This window comes from Enoplosus armatus, chromosome 6, assembly GCF_043641665.1.
Source record: "Enoplosus armatus isolate fEnoArm2 chromosome 6, fEnoArm2.hap1, whole genome shotgun sequence".
Classification (NCBI taxonomy): domain Eukaryota; kingdom Metazoa; phylum Chordata; class Actinopteri; order Centrarchiformes; family Enoplosidae; genus Enoplosus; species Enoplosus armatus.
This window is the reverse complement of record NC_092185.1, coordinates 15,057,004-15,072,731: the sequence shown is the minus strand read 5'-3', so window position 1 is coordinate 15,072,731 and position 15,728 is coordinate 15,057,004. Positions and strand designations below refer to the sequence as shown.

The 15,728-nt window shown below is 41.1% G+C and overlaps 1 protein-coding gene across 1 annotated transcript in view; it reads right to left on the bottom strand.

The window, feature by feature from the left end:
- Positions 1-5,185: 5,185 nt before the first annotated feature.
- The window catches only part of tmem117 (transmembrane protein 117), a 37,324-nt gene continuing 26,781 nt past the window's right edge, over positions 5,186-15,728 (bottom strand). Inside the window, exons 3-7 of the mRNA XM_070908060.1 lie at positions 15,054-15,153; positions 11,825-11,922; positions 9,827-9,986; positions 6,814-6,943; positions 5,186-5,847 (exon numbers count right to left, since the gene is read on the bottom strand). Coding sequence (XP_070764161.1) covers positions 5,186-5,847; positions 6,814-6,943; positions 9,827-9,986; positions 11,825-11,922; positions 15,054-15,153 — 1,150 coding nt within the window. The remainder of the gene's footprint in view (positions 5,848-6,813; positions 6,944-9,826; positions 9,987-11,824; positions 11,923-15,053; positions 15,154-15,728) is intronic.

The window sequence follows — 15,728 nt, the reverse complement described above, 5'->3', positions numbered from 1 at the left end:
AAAAAGCTTTGGAAACCTCCTCGCTCAGCACCTTTCCAACGTTGGATTCAATAACTTTCTGAAACCGACAATCCATCGTTCACGCGCATTTCACGCCGTGATTGGTCGGTTGTGCGGAGGTGAGAAAGGAGCCAGGCTTTGAACTTCTTTCTAGCTCTTTTTCTCTCTCTTTGCACAACAATTTCTGTAACTTTTCACTAAGAATGTCTTTCAGGAGAGACTGTGAAAATGTGCCCTTTTTTAAATGATATCGCATCTGCCCTCTCTCTATGATGGCTGGCATTTGACTCCGCCTTCCAGCGCTGTTGATTTCCGATGTGGTTCGACAACATGTTGTACGAATTAGTTCTGTTATATCATAATTGGAGAAAGAGAATATTTAATGGAATTTAAAAGGAGTGTTTTAGGAGTTAATCATTTTTTGGTGGAGGAACCTGAAGTAATGAAAAGCCACATTTTAGCATTCTCAGTTTATTTGTACAATTCAAATGAAATAAATACAGAATTTAATAGCAAAATGTAGCTTTCAACTGTGTATTCTGTCACTGGCTGTTCAAGCTGCTACAAAGCCCTCCAGCAGTGCAACACTTAATTCTTCACTTGATTTGACTTAAGAGCAATTAGAATAAAAACGGATCCCCTTTCCTTTTCAGAGAAAAAGTGAGGCAGACATCATTATCACAAACCCATGTCTGGGGATTAAGTCCTCCAAGTGAGTTGTTGGATGTGTTGAGAGATTTACCCTCAGATTTATCCGAGCCACATGTTCCTCTGTAAGGTATCACAAACCTGCAGAAGGAATCAGTGATGAATTCTGTTTCCCGTGTGGCCATTGGGGACAGAAACCATCTCGGGCTTGATGAAAGGACTGAGGGGGAAACCTGCTAGCTGGCTGGGACTGACTGCACTGATAAATTTCACAGGGTCTCCCAGAGTCACGGAGCTGTCAGCACAGAGTGATGGGCCATGCCAGGACATGATACACTGATCTAATTGGAGGATAGCTCAAAGACAGTAGAGGAGATTCCAGTTGATCTGTAGTTGTGGCTTGGCTCCTCTGGGGGACTTTTCTGGTTTATATTTAGCTGTAGATACAACACTAGCAGTTCAGTGTTTTTCAAAACCAGTTCTTGTGTCTTTTCTGATTTGGTGCTAAAAGATATGTGAACAGACAAAACAGTGAATAATGTGAAATATTTTTAAAAAAACATGTGGGAGTGGGATCGATCATGAATGCCACCAACACAAATGCATCCACTACATTGGGAAAGTAGTCAATACACCGGTAACACAACACGGGCATAAGGTTCCAACACCCCACAAACATTTTTGAAACTCCAGTTTTGATGTGTTCTCTCAATTACTGCATGGTCCTCTAAAAATCAATATCTCATTTCTCAGCCCAATGGCAGACTCGGAAGAGGCCTCAGTCAAACAGCTAATACTCCCTGCAATGAGATATATTTTCCCAGACAAACAACAAGTAACAGTGAGGCCTTGGGTGTTCGCACAGCTACTTGGTTTTCACACAGTAGGTATCTTTTCATATTTACCATTAAAAGCACCTCGCTGATGCTCTTATTAGGGATAATTTACAGCGAGTGGAGTTCAGTGTTGTGGATGCAATTACACTTCACAGGATGCATGGCAACTGATGATGGACTGCTGCAGAGATTAAACCTGTGGTATCACGGTCACAATTTAGTCTACTTAACTATTCTCACTATAAAGTGAGATTTCCATGTCTTTTTTGATTATAAAGCAGGTCTAGGTGCAATATTAATACTGTGAAAGTCTCAAAACACTCAGTCCACAGAAGGTGGTGCTAGAGGAAAGTCAGGGGATCACCAAAAACATTACAATAAGCCTTTTTCACAGCAGACATTTTGACTTGTCATTGTAGGAAAAGCACAGGTGCTGTCTGCTGTGAAAAAGGCCTTGGAGAGGTTCCGACCCTGGTTTGTCTGTGATCAGTTCACTCTTCCTTCCTCAGACGTTTTCAAACCAATCTATAACTCATTTACACGTATACATGTTCTGTAAACAAATCCTGCCGGGGAACAAAACACATAACAAATTCAAATTGTTTGGCATAAATCAAAGAGCGGACAGGCCCAGAGCAGGACTCATACTAATCTGAGCCAGGTGTCATGTGTATGCAGGCTACATATTCAAGTGTCCTTGTGAAGATAGTATCATTATTTCTCATATCACCCATGTTAATTGGGTCAGCAGCTGCAAGAAGCTTGACCTGTGCAGTTGCTTGGCAACTATTTCCCAAGCATATAGAAAAACTAGAATAAACTAGAGCTTTTCTCACTGGGAATTACATAACAAGATCAGCAACCTTGTTCAAAGATATTCTGATATTATTGAATGTCACAAAGTGGTATAAACAAAATAGAGTAAATAACAAATGTATTAATTTATTGGTAACACAAGGTTCAACAGACGTACAGTACACTGAGTAAACACTAAAAGGAGATTTCCTCTGCTTTAAAAAAAAGCACAAACACACAGGAACTAAAGGAAGTGTCAGTCTTGCAACACAATTCAATGAAAATAGTATGAACAACAAAGAGGAAACCCTCATTTTTAACCTAAACACAATACAAACATATTACATCCCCTTCAAGTCCAAAGAGGTTCTGCCCTTTGGTGAGACACTAATATCTAATGTCTTCATAGAGCTGTAATGTAAATAAGGATAATTACAGAACCAAGAGCTGCAAACCAATTATGCTAAATAAATTGACCTCTTCACAGAATGGCCTTTGTCAAAAACAAGTGTAGTAGCAAACACCTACGCACTTCACAAGCCTCCAGTGCACACACATTCACTCACACTCACACACACACAGACACACAGACACACACACACACGCAATATTAAGTATAAAACATCCTTTACAGACACAAATAGACACCTCTGCCTCCACAATGTACACACACAGCCACACACACACACACACACACACACACACACACACACACACACACACACACACAGGGAATTCATGTAAGGAGTCTGAAGTGTGCCACCAGAATAATTATTAAGTTTTACAATTTCATATAATCAGTTCATGAACTGATACATTTAAAAAAGCTAATTAATAAATATGCCAATGAACAATTCTACTTCCTTATTCTGTCTTTCTAATATTTACAAACTCTGTTTAACATTTAGTTTACATTATGTGTTTGCTTGAATATGAAGACGGCTCTAATAATAGCTGTAATAATAATTTAAATTCATGTAAGCAGTGTGTCACCTAAAAATTAAATGAAATCTCACAGAGCAGCAACGTGAGCTCTGATTGGCCCGACTCCCGCAAATACAGAGCAGTTGGCCAATCAGAGCTCTGCTGATACTACTTTGGAGACGTCTTTAAATTTAAGCAATTATGAAATGAAAACTGTAAATGTTAAAGCAGCAGACAAATTAATTGTGAGATGCCTTATGTTAGGAGTACATATTTTATATAAATATAATGATCTTTCAATCATTATTTTACTTTAGTATATAAATATATATATGCAATACAAATTAAATTAACTGATTTAAAAACTGACTTTTTATAATTCATTAGTTTATTAATTGATACTAATTAAACACTGCAAAAGTCTGTAACTATTCTGGTGGCACACCCCGGGCTACATTACTTTGAACACATTTCTGTCAGGATTGGGGTGTTAGGGAGATAAGGTTGTGGTTATTTTCGATAGACCATTATAATGCAGAGTGATGCAAGAGCTCATAATATCATTCCACTCTGTCTATCATGAATATATCTCTTTTAAAGTAGCATATTACCTTATGTAGCAATATTTGCTCAAAATACTGAATTATTTGGTATCTTTGGTCAAATTTCTATGCAAAGTACTCACTGAAATGTGACAAACTTATATGAAACAATGCAGTTAGTAATGTAGTAATAACTGAGTTAGTATTTGCACTTCATAGAAAATAACTGAAGGGCATCCATTTTTGGACCAAAAACTCCAAATATGTGTATTTTAAAGAGACTGCATAGCATAGGAAAATACGTAAAAAGGCAGTGAACACTTTCAAAGCCAGTGTAAAGAAAACTGCTGCAGGTTCCAGTTGCGTTTGAAATCAGGTTGATTTTCTTTTTTTTTTACAGTGGTATAAGGTTTTAAATAAATAAATAATGTTTTCATGCATTTACCATGACTGCAAAACTGCTTCTAAAACTTTTAAGGTTTATCTAGACATAAAGAAGCCCTGAGCTTTGGAGCAGAAGCCTCTCCTGCACTTCAATGGCATGTTTATGCCAAGGGCAAAACCACCTTTCTGACTCTGTTGGTATTCAGTCCAGGTGCAGCAGCCCCATAAGCAATCATGAGGTGGCTTGTTGGGTTGCTATTTGATCTCTGCTGATTGCATTTATTATCTCTGCAACTAATATCAAGAGTGGGGTTTGAATAGGTCATCAACTTACATTGATGTTCATAATCATGTCATTTCAACAAGAATGATACATTTAAAATTGAGTAAGAGAGACGTCACATCAGAATAAATTAAAATGATAAAGTCTGATGATCAAGTGAGGTAAAAACTGTCCGTATGATGTGAAAGCATATATATGTCATTAATATAGCAGACCATAGCTAGGACATCTTCCGTTTCGTTGCCTACAGTAGTATAGACTGTAGTATGTTTCTGTCTGTATCTGAACATATGAAATATCAAGGCACTAGTGTAGCTGTAACACTGGTGTGATACAATAAAATCCACCTGACCGCAGTATCATGACTGTAAAAACACTCCTCTGATATAGGCACCAAAATAGTCTATCATGACAAAATTGAATTATGAAAATGCTTAATCCGAGCGAGCACCATGTCAATTAAGAGTTTGCATTCTGTTTTAAAATATGTGTTTGTTACCAGAATTGGTTACCAGAATTGGTAAAAAGATTGTTTTACAAAAATATATTCAAACAAATGCAACTGCAAAAGCCATCAGGACTGGCTTGGTGATCATGCAACATCACTTTGTCCTTTTCTTGGATCTCGTGAACAGTTCATCTTCTGTTGCAGCTCGGTCTTATCTGAAAAGCAACAATTCAAGATCTTGACGAACTGCATCTTGAGCTCACCAAGCCTCTTATTTTCAATCTGTCCGCAGTTCTATAGTTCAAAGTTTCAGAAGTTCATGAGGTCACGGAGAGAGCTTGTGGACATCAAAAGAGACTGCTGGTTCCTCCTGCTCTGCACTGTCAATCACAATGCTTGGATGCGTCTCTTGGGTCTCCATGGAAATAGTTGAGTTCGTCGAGGGCGTCGCTCCAAAGTGTGGCCCGTCCACCGAGAGAAGCATGGGTGTTCCTGATCGTTTCAGAACATCACTCATGGTCACATGCGTCTCCTCTGGTGTCACACCCATCTCCTTGCTGTACTCCGAAGGCGACTTCCTCTTTATCCTCTCGTACGACTTATCTTGGTTTTCTGTGAAGGTCTCGCTGTCCTGAAATCGCCCAAACAACCAGATGAAGAACCCGAAGAGGACGAACGCTGCCAGGCTCGGGATGAAGGCCAGGCACTTGATGTCCAGGCTGGCTCCGACGTAGCGGCTGTGGAGGAACATGTCCCGCTCAACGTAGGTTAAGTTGGTGGTGGGATTGATGTTAGTGGAGCGCCACTCGTAGGTGAGTGTGCTGTGGTTGAAGTTCTTGAGCGTTTCTGGCTCCTCCACTGTGTAGATCTTCTCACCGGGCCCGACATACTGACCGTACTCATAGGGCTTGTAGAAGATCTGGTTCTTCCACATGTTGAGGTCCAAAATCAGCACAAGGAAGATGATACCGTAGTTGAACCACTTACCTGTAACAAGACATGTGACTTCTATTAGATTACAAGGCTATCTTTGACAGATAAGCAAGGAATAAACATGCACACACTGTACATATAATTTAACAGACAGGCAGATTGATGTCCAGCACAAGCCCACTCCAAACAAGATTTAGAGGGCAGAGTCAGACAGACAGATATGCTGTCACATTCATTTATCAGAGTCCCTTTCCCTTTGCATATAGCTTATGCATTGAGACAGATAGATCCATTTGCAGGTGCTACTTCCTCCACAGTATCTTCTAACGAGATCACTACATTACCATGAGACAGCCATCTCCCCAGGTTGACTGATGGCAGGCAGATGTCTCCCCGGGTATACGTGACACCTCTCCTTTCCTCTCCCTGAGATATGCTGTTAATAAGCTTTTAGTTAAACCAATCACGTTGCGCCGGAGCCATTTCCATAATACTTAATGGATATGCAATGCATTAGGGTTAACAACCTTTCGCGAATCACTGAGCATTTGAACAGCTTAACATTTAGCACAGGAACATTGGTTTTGCCTTCTCTTGATGGTTGTGAGTTGCCGTGTGTACGCGGCAGAACAAAATGGAGAAACTGCGAGGACGGTTTCCAATGGGAAATATATTCGCTCTCCGAGAACATTAAGACACAGAGATGTGAGAGATAAGAGATGCTGCAGTTGCAGCGGTGGAGCCACCTGTGTGCCACATCAGCTACACATGTATTATAAATGGTTGCTGTGTTTTAACCATCAAACTGTTTCCCACATGGGGAAAAAATGGAAAACTAGAGCAGGGAGAGCAGGTTTAGTAATCACAACAGAATTCAAAAATAGGGCAAAGTTTTCTCAACCTCGTGTTCAGTTTATGAATATGGGTGTTAGTTTATTCTGTGAAGAACTGTTCTCCTCATGAAACAATGAAATGACCCTGTGCTTTGTATGCAGCAGCTGTGCTCGTGTCTGCCTGTACCTGTGATATGAATGTGGTACTCCTCTTTAAAGATGCTCTTGCAGACAGGAAGCTTGACCTTCACATGTGTTGTTGACATCCCTGGTAGATTCATATCCAGGTCACCCATGAAGTGAGGGAACTCCCAGTCCTGAAAAACACACAGAGCACACACACGGTAAATACCGCATGGTAAATTTAGCTTACCATGGTGATAATGTAGCCTCAGCTGTAGAAACATGAACACATTGAACTTTCTCATATTAGTTGGTATGAAGTCTCTGGGGAGCCTCTTCATACACTGACTGGAGGTCAAACATGGTGCCAGCCGCTGTACACTGTAGACTACACTGAGTATTTACAGGCTTGTGGAGTGTACTAATGTGCACAGGGATTTAAACACGTCAAAACAACAATCAACAGGCGACCCACGCTGACATTTAAAAGCTGCCCATGCCCTGTGGTGTCACTTGGCTCTTTTTGCTAGTAGGTGGTTACATTCGGTGGATAGTGGCTTCCAGCGAAAAGCAGTCACTACTCTCGATGAGGTACACATGCAAATGTGCCTGTGAAAACCAACTATGTCCAAAACCTTTCATGGGCTACGAAAACAGCACTGTGATCAGATTTGTGACAATGTATTTTTCAGTAAAGAGGTAGAAGAATTTTCTCAAACCGTAAAGGAACTTTAAACCCTTCAGTTTATCTAAAAAAATCACCAAAATTTGAATTGCAACTAGTTTATAGTAAATAATACAGTATACATTTGTTAGTGCAATACATATATATTTTTCATGTACTCAAATGTCCATTAACTTATGTAACTGCAATTAGTTACTTTGCATTATGAAAGCATGTAATTAAAATGCCAAACACAGATGAAATTAATGAAAATCACACACAGACTGATGGCGAAGAAAATTAAAATGTTTTAAAAACGGTTCTTTCTACTGAGCTGACATAATCATCTTGCAAATGAGCTTTTGTCGTCTCTATTACAGAAAAAAAACCAAGGCACACATCATTTCAGCATTTCTATTTTCAGATTAGCTACATTTCCCCTCGGTTCCCGTTATTTGCACAGAGCGCCTTGCTGCATCACATTACCACGTCTGCACTGACTATATCCTCATGTGGTCCAGAGTCTCCCATGCCAATATCTATGAACAGCATAACAGCTTGGTGATGGCCCCCTGGATATTAATTAAGTCCTCCACTCCTCTTCCATAGCTGCAGTATCTGTTGCTATAGCACTAACAGGCATGGCATTTAAGCCATGCACCTCCCTCCCACAAAATAATGAGTCTCTATGACATAAGAAGAGTAAACAGGCAGGGAGTATATCAGCATATCATCCACATATGTAAATGTGTATATGCATATACACAAAGGACACAGTAATCTGACATTCAGCTGGGAAAATCCAGAGAAACAGCACAATTATACACAAAACTATGAAAAAAGCAAAACCCAGCTTGGAGGCAAATCCAGACAGGTCATTAATTGGAGCATTAATTAGTTTGAGAACAACAACACCCATCTTTTCTCATGGAGGTGAGAGATTAACCATGGCACCCTGTGCTGCAAGATGGAGGTGAATGAAGCTGTTGGGAGGGCTGTGGCGGATGAATTTTTATTGACTGGTGGAACGTAGTGACGGCCCCCGGTGCTTGGGCCATGTAACGGCGCAGGCTAACTCAACTCATAAATAACTGTAGTAAATGTGCTTGCTGTACACTGTGCAGAAAATGAGAAGGGCCCGTCATAAACAAATCCATGCGAGTGAGGAATGATATACCGTCAAGCTAAAGGGAGAGGGAGACGCGGGTCCAGACCGGACCGGGGAGTTAAACGGAGATGTCAAAATAAGGAGTGTGCCCTTCATGTCACATCGGGTCTGTGGCTTTTTCAGGAAGCTGAAAAAGCTGGACTCAGCAATGCACCAGCATCTTTGTGAGGAAACGCCTGCATATTGTAGGCTGAGCTGTTTCTATATATCTGCATAATCACAATAATCAGGTAAATAAATGAGGAAAACACCACAGTGTGAGGTAATTACTGGCCAGAGCAGCCAGTAGCCCTCCTTAAAATAATGAATTGTTCAATCTAGTCTAGAAATCACTTTTAGTGGTACAGTTGTTGTAATACATATTACCAGGGGAATTATAATGGTGTCCTTGCCAGGTTCTGTGGAGTCGTGTATTTGTAATACTAGAAGATGTTCTCACACAATTGGTGTCTCTTAGTAATTAGCATAATCAACAGAGTTGAAACGTATATTCAGGAGACACCAAATATTAGTCTTGCAACATGTCCTCTAATACCCACCAACAAGGCCCAGTGAAATATGTTCATTAAGCATTTGGAGAAGCTGTGTTGAATTAGGCTCGCAGTCAAACCACATACATGATTGGCCTGCGGTTCTGGCTCCTGGCTAGCAGCGTACAAAAAAAACAAAAAACAAAAAGACGCCTTCTCCCACTCTCTTTCTCCTCAATACAGTTATGTGTTTTTTAGCCCAGACAAACACATTTGCATATTCATGAGCCACTGACACAGGCTTTATTGATGTACACTCTCCTGTGGGAGGGAGGACATTGGGTGGGAAAAAAAGAAGGGGGGAAAGAAAAAGTGAGAAAAACTCCAATCTTGTGAGTCATCATTAAAGAAAATAAACTAAGCTCGCAGGGGAGTATGGGAGGAAAGGGTGAGTTCATGGCCGAGGTCTGGGAAAGAGGGATGGAGGGACTAAAAGAGAGGAGATGTAAAAGAGTAAACAACAGTTTGTATATCTTTATATTTTGTGTGCGTGTGTGTGCGTGTGTGTGCGCATGTGTGCGCGTGTGTGTTTGTGTCCATGCCAACTGAGAGTGATCAAACACCCCTCTTGCTGCTCTGTGCCGCAGTGGCCCATTGATGAATAGGGAGGGAGGGAGGGAGGGAGGAGGAAGGGGAACTGGCAAGATGGGTAGCGGAGTAAGCCAAGAGACGTCCCAGCTCCCTTTTTTTAATTGGCCACAGGGGAGCGGTCTACCTGCATGACAATGAGAAGGTCGAAGACCAAAATGAAGGAGGCCAGGAAGGCTCTGGAGACCTCGTCGCTGGGCAGGAAGCCACGGTTCAGGTTGTCCCAGCTGATCCAGTCGGTACTGATGACCAGAACCACCACCGATGTCAAAGAGAAGAGCACTGTCCTGCAGGGAGAGGAAAGGAAGGAAGGAAGGAAGGAAAAGGAGAGGAGAGAAAAGCAGGGAAAGGAAGGAAGGAGATGAGAGGAGGGATCCTCTCCTCTCATCTCATCAGGAAGGAGGGAATAGAAATAAGGAGAGTAGGGGAAAAAAGGAAGGAAGAAAAAGAAGGAAGGAGAGGAGAGGAAGGGAAAAGGAAGGAGAGGAGGGGAGAAAAATCTATGAATGACACATTAAAAAGACCTTGAAAAAAAAGTACAATTTTAAAATTTCAAACTAGATGAGGTGCTCTGTTAACATCGTATATCTTGAAAGACAAACAGCTCCACTTCCTCACCCACGTCAAATGCAAGAAAAAAAATCAAGTGCTATTCAGTTTCTCTTTTCATGATCTCAATAATGTATTGAACAACAACTTCACCTGGATTTGAAAAATGGCAGCAGATAAAGCTCCCAGGAAGATGAATGTGCATAGAGAAAAACTGTGTCTGTCTTTCTGTTTGTGGATGCAGAGACAATGCAATTCAAAACCCTACTACATACATATTTCCATGTATTTACATATTTAACATGAGCCAAAATATTTCTTTACCTGCATGCAGTGATTGCTGTGTTTTTTTCTGCGCTCTTTCACACTGTCTGAATTGTGTTTATGTCACATTGCTGTAATTCTGCATTCACTGTTTACTGGAAAATTTCTCAGCCATCTGAAGAGAGGCACAATGACAAAGGCCAGTTTTATTCTCCACTGTGTATTTTGTCTCAATGTCACCCAGTGATTACTGTGCTGTTGTGTGCATTCTCACACCACACATCGGCTGGCTGCATTGCAGATAGTGAATGCCAGCTCATATCCCATTTCAACTGTTTGGGAGATACATTTTGAGGGTTTTTATTATTCCACAGTGGGATTCTTTTCCTCAGCATGGCCAACTTTTGGCACTGTCTTTTACAATTTGCCACGGCCCTTCAGCGCATATTGGCAAGATATATCCTGAAACACATTTATCAATCATATTTCAAGCTCGGAATTTCAAACGATGGCTCGTCAAATCCTGCATTGATTGCGACAGTGCGAGTCGGGGCAGCCATCAATAACATGAAGGGCTGCAGAAAAAGTCACAGAACAATTCGACTGCTTGCATCCTAATCGCAGGTGAATCAATTCTGCGAAAGGAAATGTTAAACATTGCGGCCAAACGGTCTTTGAAGTTTGGGATGTCTATGTCTTGAGCTCTCTGTGTACATATCAAACAGATGTCAAACTGTTTCAACCGTATCCTCTCCTTCACATGTCCTTCACTTCTCACTATGACCCTTCAATGAACCGCTGGAGAGGCGTTCGCATGTCGTATTTGACTGACAGCACTGAGCCACTTTGGTGAATGAACACCGCAGGGACCGCGCACTGGTGGTGTAATACATCTAAACAGGGAATGGTTCTACTTGGCCGTCTAGTAATGGGCATATCGGACATGTTTTGCAGCATTTGTTTAGCAGTTATTTAAGGGTCACAGCTTGTGGTACGAGAAGTAAAAGGCAGGGCCATGGTTTGCCCCGCGACCTTGCTGTGTCCATTGATTTTCACCCTGTTCTTCTAATTAAAGGTGCTGACACTGAGTGAGGGAAGATTAACACGGCTATTGACTGCAACGGGCTGGAGAGACCACATATGCATACACATAAACACACACACATCTACGGAGCCCTGTGGGAATAAATAATGCATTTAGTAAGCTAGTAGGTGGTAGAGAAACTGATCTGAACTTTTAACGTGTATGTATGTAGGCAAAGATACACAAGGTCTCACAGATGGTTCATCTCAGTGGAAGAAGATAACATACCAGAAGAGAACAATCCTGTTATTGCCCTGTTTCCAGAACCTTCTGGCTGCTTTGCCCCAGTCTGGGTAGTGCTGATCCTGGAGCATCATATCTGTCACCTGCAGAAAGGAAAGAGCATGTAAAGTTACTTAATTTGACTGGATGTAGACGAGGTTAAGATAGTTTAGATTAGTTTAGCATAAAATGACAGAAAACAGGGGCAAACAGCTAGCCTGGCTGTGTCCAAAGACCTAAACCCCATCCAACACCTTTGGGATGAACTGTAACACCGACTGTGAGCCAGGCCTTATTGCCCAACATCAGTGGCCAACATCAGCGCCCAACCTCACTAATGCTCTAAAAGTCCCTGCAGCCAGGTACTAATCACCATTTGGGAAACCTTCCTACAAGAAGAAAGGTACAGCAGCAGATTAATACCCACGTTTTGGAATAACATGTTCAACACATATGGGTCTAATATTTGGGTGTCCACATACTTTTGGCCAAGCAGCCAGTTTATGTGAATCAACAAAGAAATAACAAATCATTAACAGTTTTCAGATACAGTATAAAGTAAAACCTTCTGGATTTCATTAATCCACCTTCTGGTTCACCGATACCTTTTGATCATACACATTTTTAATTATACATATGCTAACTAACGCTAAATAATAGATAATAAAAAAAGTTTAAAAAGTTATCAACACGCATGAAAAATCTGACAATATGGCTATTTAGATTGAAATATGAATTAATTGTCAATCTATGATTAAATATTAAAGAATCTGTCCAATAAATATTGGCTTGTTTCATTATTAATTATGTCTTCCCACTGCCTATATCAGTTGATAATGTTTTCACATTGTCAACCTTAATGTCATTAAAAGAAATCAACGATTTTCTTACATGGATGCAGAGATGTATCAGAGCATTTTATGCCCGAGTATAAAACCCCCCACTACATTCTTTGTGTGGAGCCGCTGCAGAGGCAAGGTCAGTTCGTCAATAAAGCGCCTCACTGCAGATACTGTAGCTCATGTTGGAAAAAGGATTTGAATCAGGAAATCTATGAGATGTTTCTGGCATTGCAGCATTGCAAAAAAAATCAGACACTTCCTGTTCACTCATCTAGTGAAGACACACTGTAAATCTGCTATGTGGAGGAGACACAGAGGTCATCCTCAAAGTGCCTTGTTGAATTAATTGAATGTAAAAAAAACAAAAAACCCTGTGAGTAATTTCTGGAATCAGCACTTTGCCTTAGCCTAACTTTCTCTCTCTCGCACACACACGTCTGTCTCCCTGATTCACCTTCTCACTCGCTGCTTCCCCCGTCTCCCTTACGACCAGACTTCTACATTTCCCTTTCCCCTTCACCTCTGTGTCTTACTCCTTACCTCCCTCCTCCTCTTCCTCCTCCTCCTCCCCCTCTCCTGTCTCTCCTTCCACCCGCTCTCTTTCTCTGCAGTATGTACTGTAGAATACTAATGTGACCGGTGAGGGAGCTTGTCAAGTTGTCTCAGCTGTGTGCATGCCGGTGTCAGAGCCCCACTCCTCCCACCACAGGTAGTCCACTCCCGCTGGAGCTCTCCTCCTCTCTTTATGTTGACAAATGAACAGAGGAAGGTTTCTCCTCCAGCATACTCTGTCCCTCCCTGTGCATTCATTGTTTTCTCTGACCCTTCTCAGATCAAACTACATGTCTCTCTAAGGATTTGGTACAGCTGCAGATTGAACTGGATCGGCACAGAGGGCTTTAAGCTGTTGAGAGGATACACCTGACCTAGAAATTAGATGAGTGCATGAAGAATGGCTACACCGTGTATCTTCTATATGAATTTAGTATACTTAAATTAAGATTTAAAAACATGGCTAGAAGTAGCCACGCTTGCAGCCCTGCAAGGCTGTGATGCTTATTACACAAAAGAAGAAGAAAACTGTGGATGTTATTCTTGTATGTTTCCCACCACAGGGGCAAAGAATTTGAGGTTTGGCCTGAGCAGATCATGCCAGAGGAATGCCATTGTTGCTAATTAGCTGATTCAAAAGGGTGTATCCATTGTACTTTGGCCCGAAAGGGTATCTCCAATTTATCCTCTCAGGCTTGGCTCTGCATTGTCAGACTTGGCTTTCATCAGCATAATGCCACGTTCATGTTGGACAGCTCAAGAAGGCTGTATGACTGCAGAGTTGGTCATGTGAGGGTTAATTTCTGTGCATAGACAATACGGCACTATATCCACTCAATTTAGGTTTCATTATCTTGAAAAACAGGCTTTGGCTGAGGTGAGGCATCTATATTAGTTTGCATTTTCAGGAACTTTCATATCATCGAAGCACCAAATCAGAGCTTTTAGAAAAATTTGGAATTATTGTGATTATGATTTGGATGTTTAGTTTAACGCTATTTACAAGTCAGAAACTGGTAATTATGGGGAATCCAATGACATGTGCACAGCATAAGGTGTACTTCAGGCAGACAGCTGTTATATATGTGTGTTAAAATGTTTGGGTATTTCATTGCCTTAATCTGACCGACTCTAGGCAGCATCAGGTTTTCTGATTGCCAGGACACTTTAGACGACAAACCGGATATCATTTTAGTGGATAAGAACAGGACAGCAAAATTAGGTGAGGCCGGCAGAGAACACCGGCAACGGTAACAATAAACGGCATTGCCGTCCAAAGCTAAAATATTTTAACTTTTTGCCATCCTCCGCGACAGAATTTTCAAGCGGATGTTATGTAGCTCCCTCACACAAAAACATGAGCGATCTGGACAACGAGAAGCTTAAAACGTCTCTTTTTCAGAAAAACGTAAACAAGGAATACATGTGCAGTTCTTTCACTATCCATGTTGGAAATGAATGACCTTATGTCTTGGAGGGAATTTAACATTAATTAGAAGTTTGCAATAGAATAGCTGCATTTTATATAGAACATGCATTACTAGAATAATTATATAAGATAATAGACACAAAATTATTTCATGTATTTTATTCCATTCTTTGTGAACAATACAACATCACCATGGCAACATATCGTCATGCGTGTTTCATTTTGCCGCCCTGCACGTTTGTTTTTCCCGTGCCGTCCAGAAGCTGCCGTCAAAAAATATAATTTTATATCAATATCAATGTTTTTAATAATGCAGGGTTAACGTTCAAATGTTTGATTCCAGTGATGCAAAATTCAACCTTTTCAATTCAATGTATTTAATGTTTAGGATACATAAGAGTTGGAATCTCACCATCCAAGCAGTGACAAAGTCTCCCATCCACGTCCCCACTGCAGCAATCTTCATAAAGCTCTCATTCCTGATGCCCATGTACTCTGTCACCATGTGAGGCCTGCAAGGAAAGAAGACCATGAGTGAAAAGGACATAAAAAATGTAGTATATGTTATGAGGGTAGTAAAGGCAGGCAGAAAAGACAGGCGGCAGGACCACTGACAAAAAGAGCCAAATGGGGGAGAGTCAGCGCAGGGCAAAAGAGAAAATGGTCACTGCCGCTAAGTGTCATGATGCTAGCTGTCAGAGTCAATCAATATCAATCTGATCCAGTGAAAACAATGAGCGATGGCTCTACCTTCCATAAAAAGCCCTGAGGATTGTAAACAATTTACACCAGCGCAACAGAATTTATGCAGTATCTCTGCTTTCATTTGGCCCTGAAGTGTTTGGCAAATTATCCATTTGTTTGGCAAATTTGTCTTGTGTCTAGTTGATTTCAAATCAACACTGCCATCCCAATGAGATCCCTCCTGTTAATGCACTGCATCTGAGTGAGCTCAGTTAACATCATCTGCAGCAGCACAGAAGCAAAACACAGACTAGGCCATGACACACCATTAGAGAAACAATCTCACATGCAATAGTATCTGATAAGAAATGACATGCCTTCTTTGGAGTCCAAGTTGCGCCTT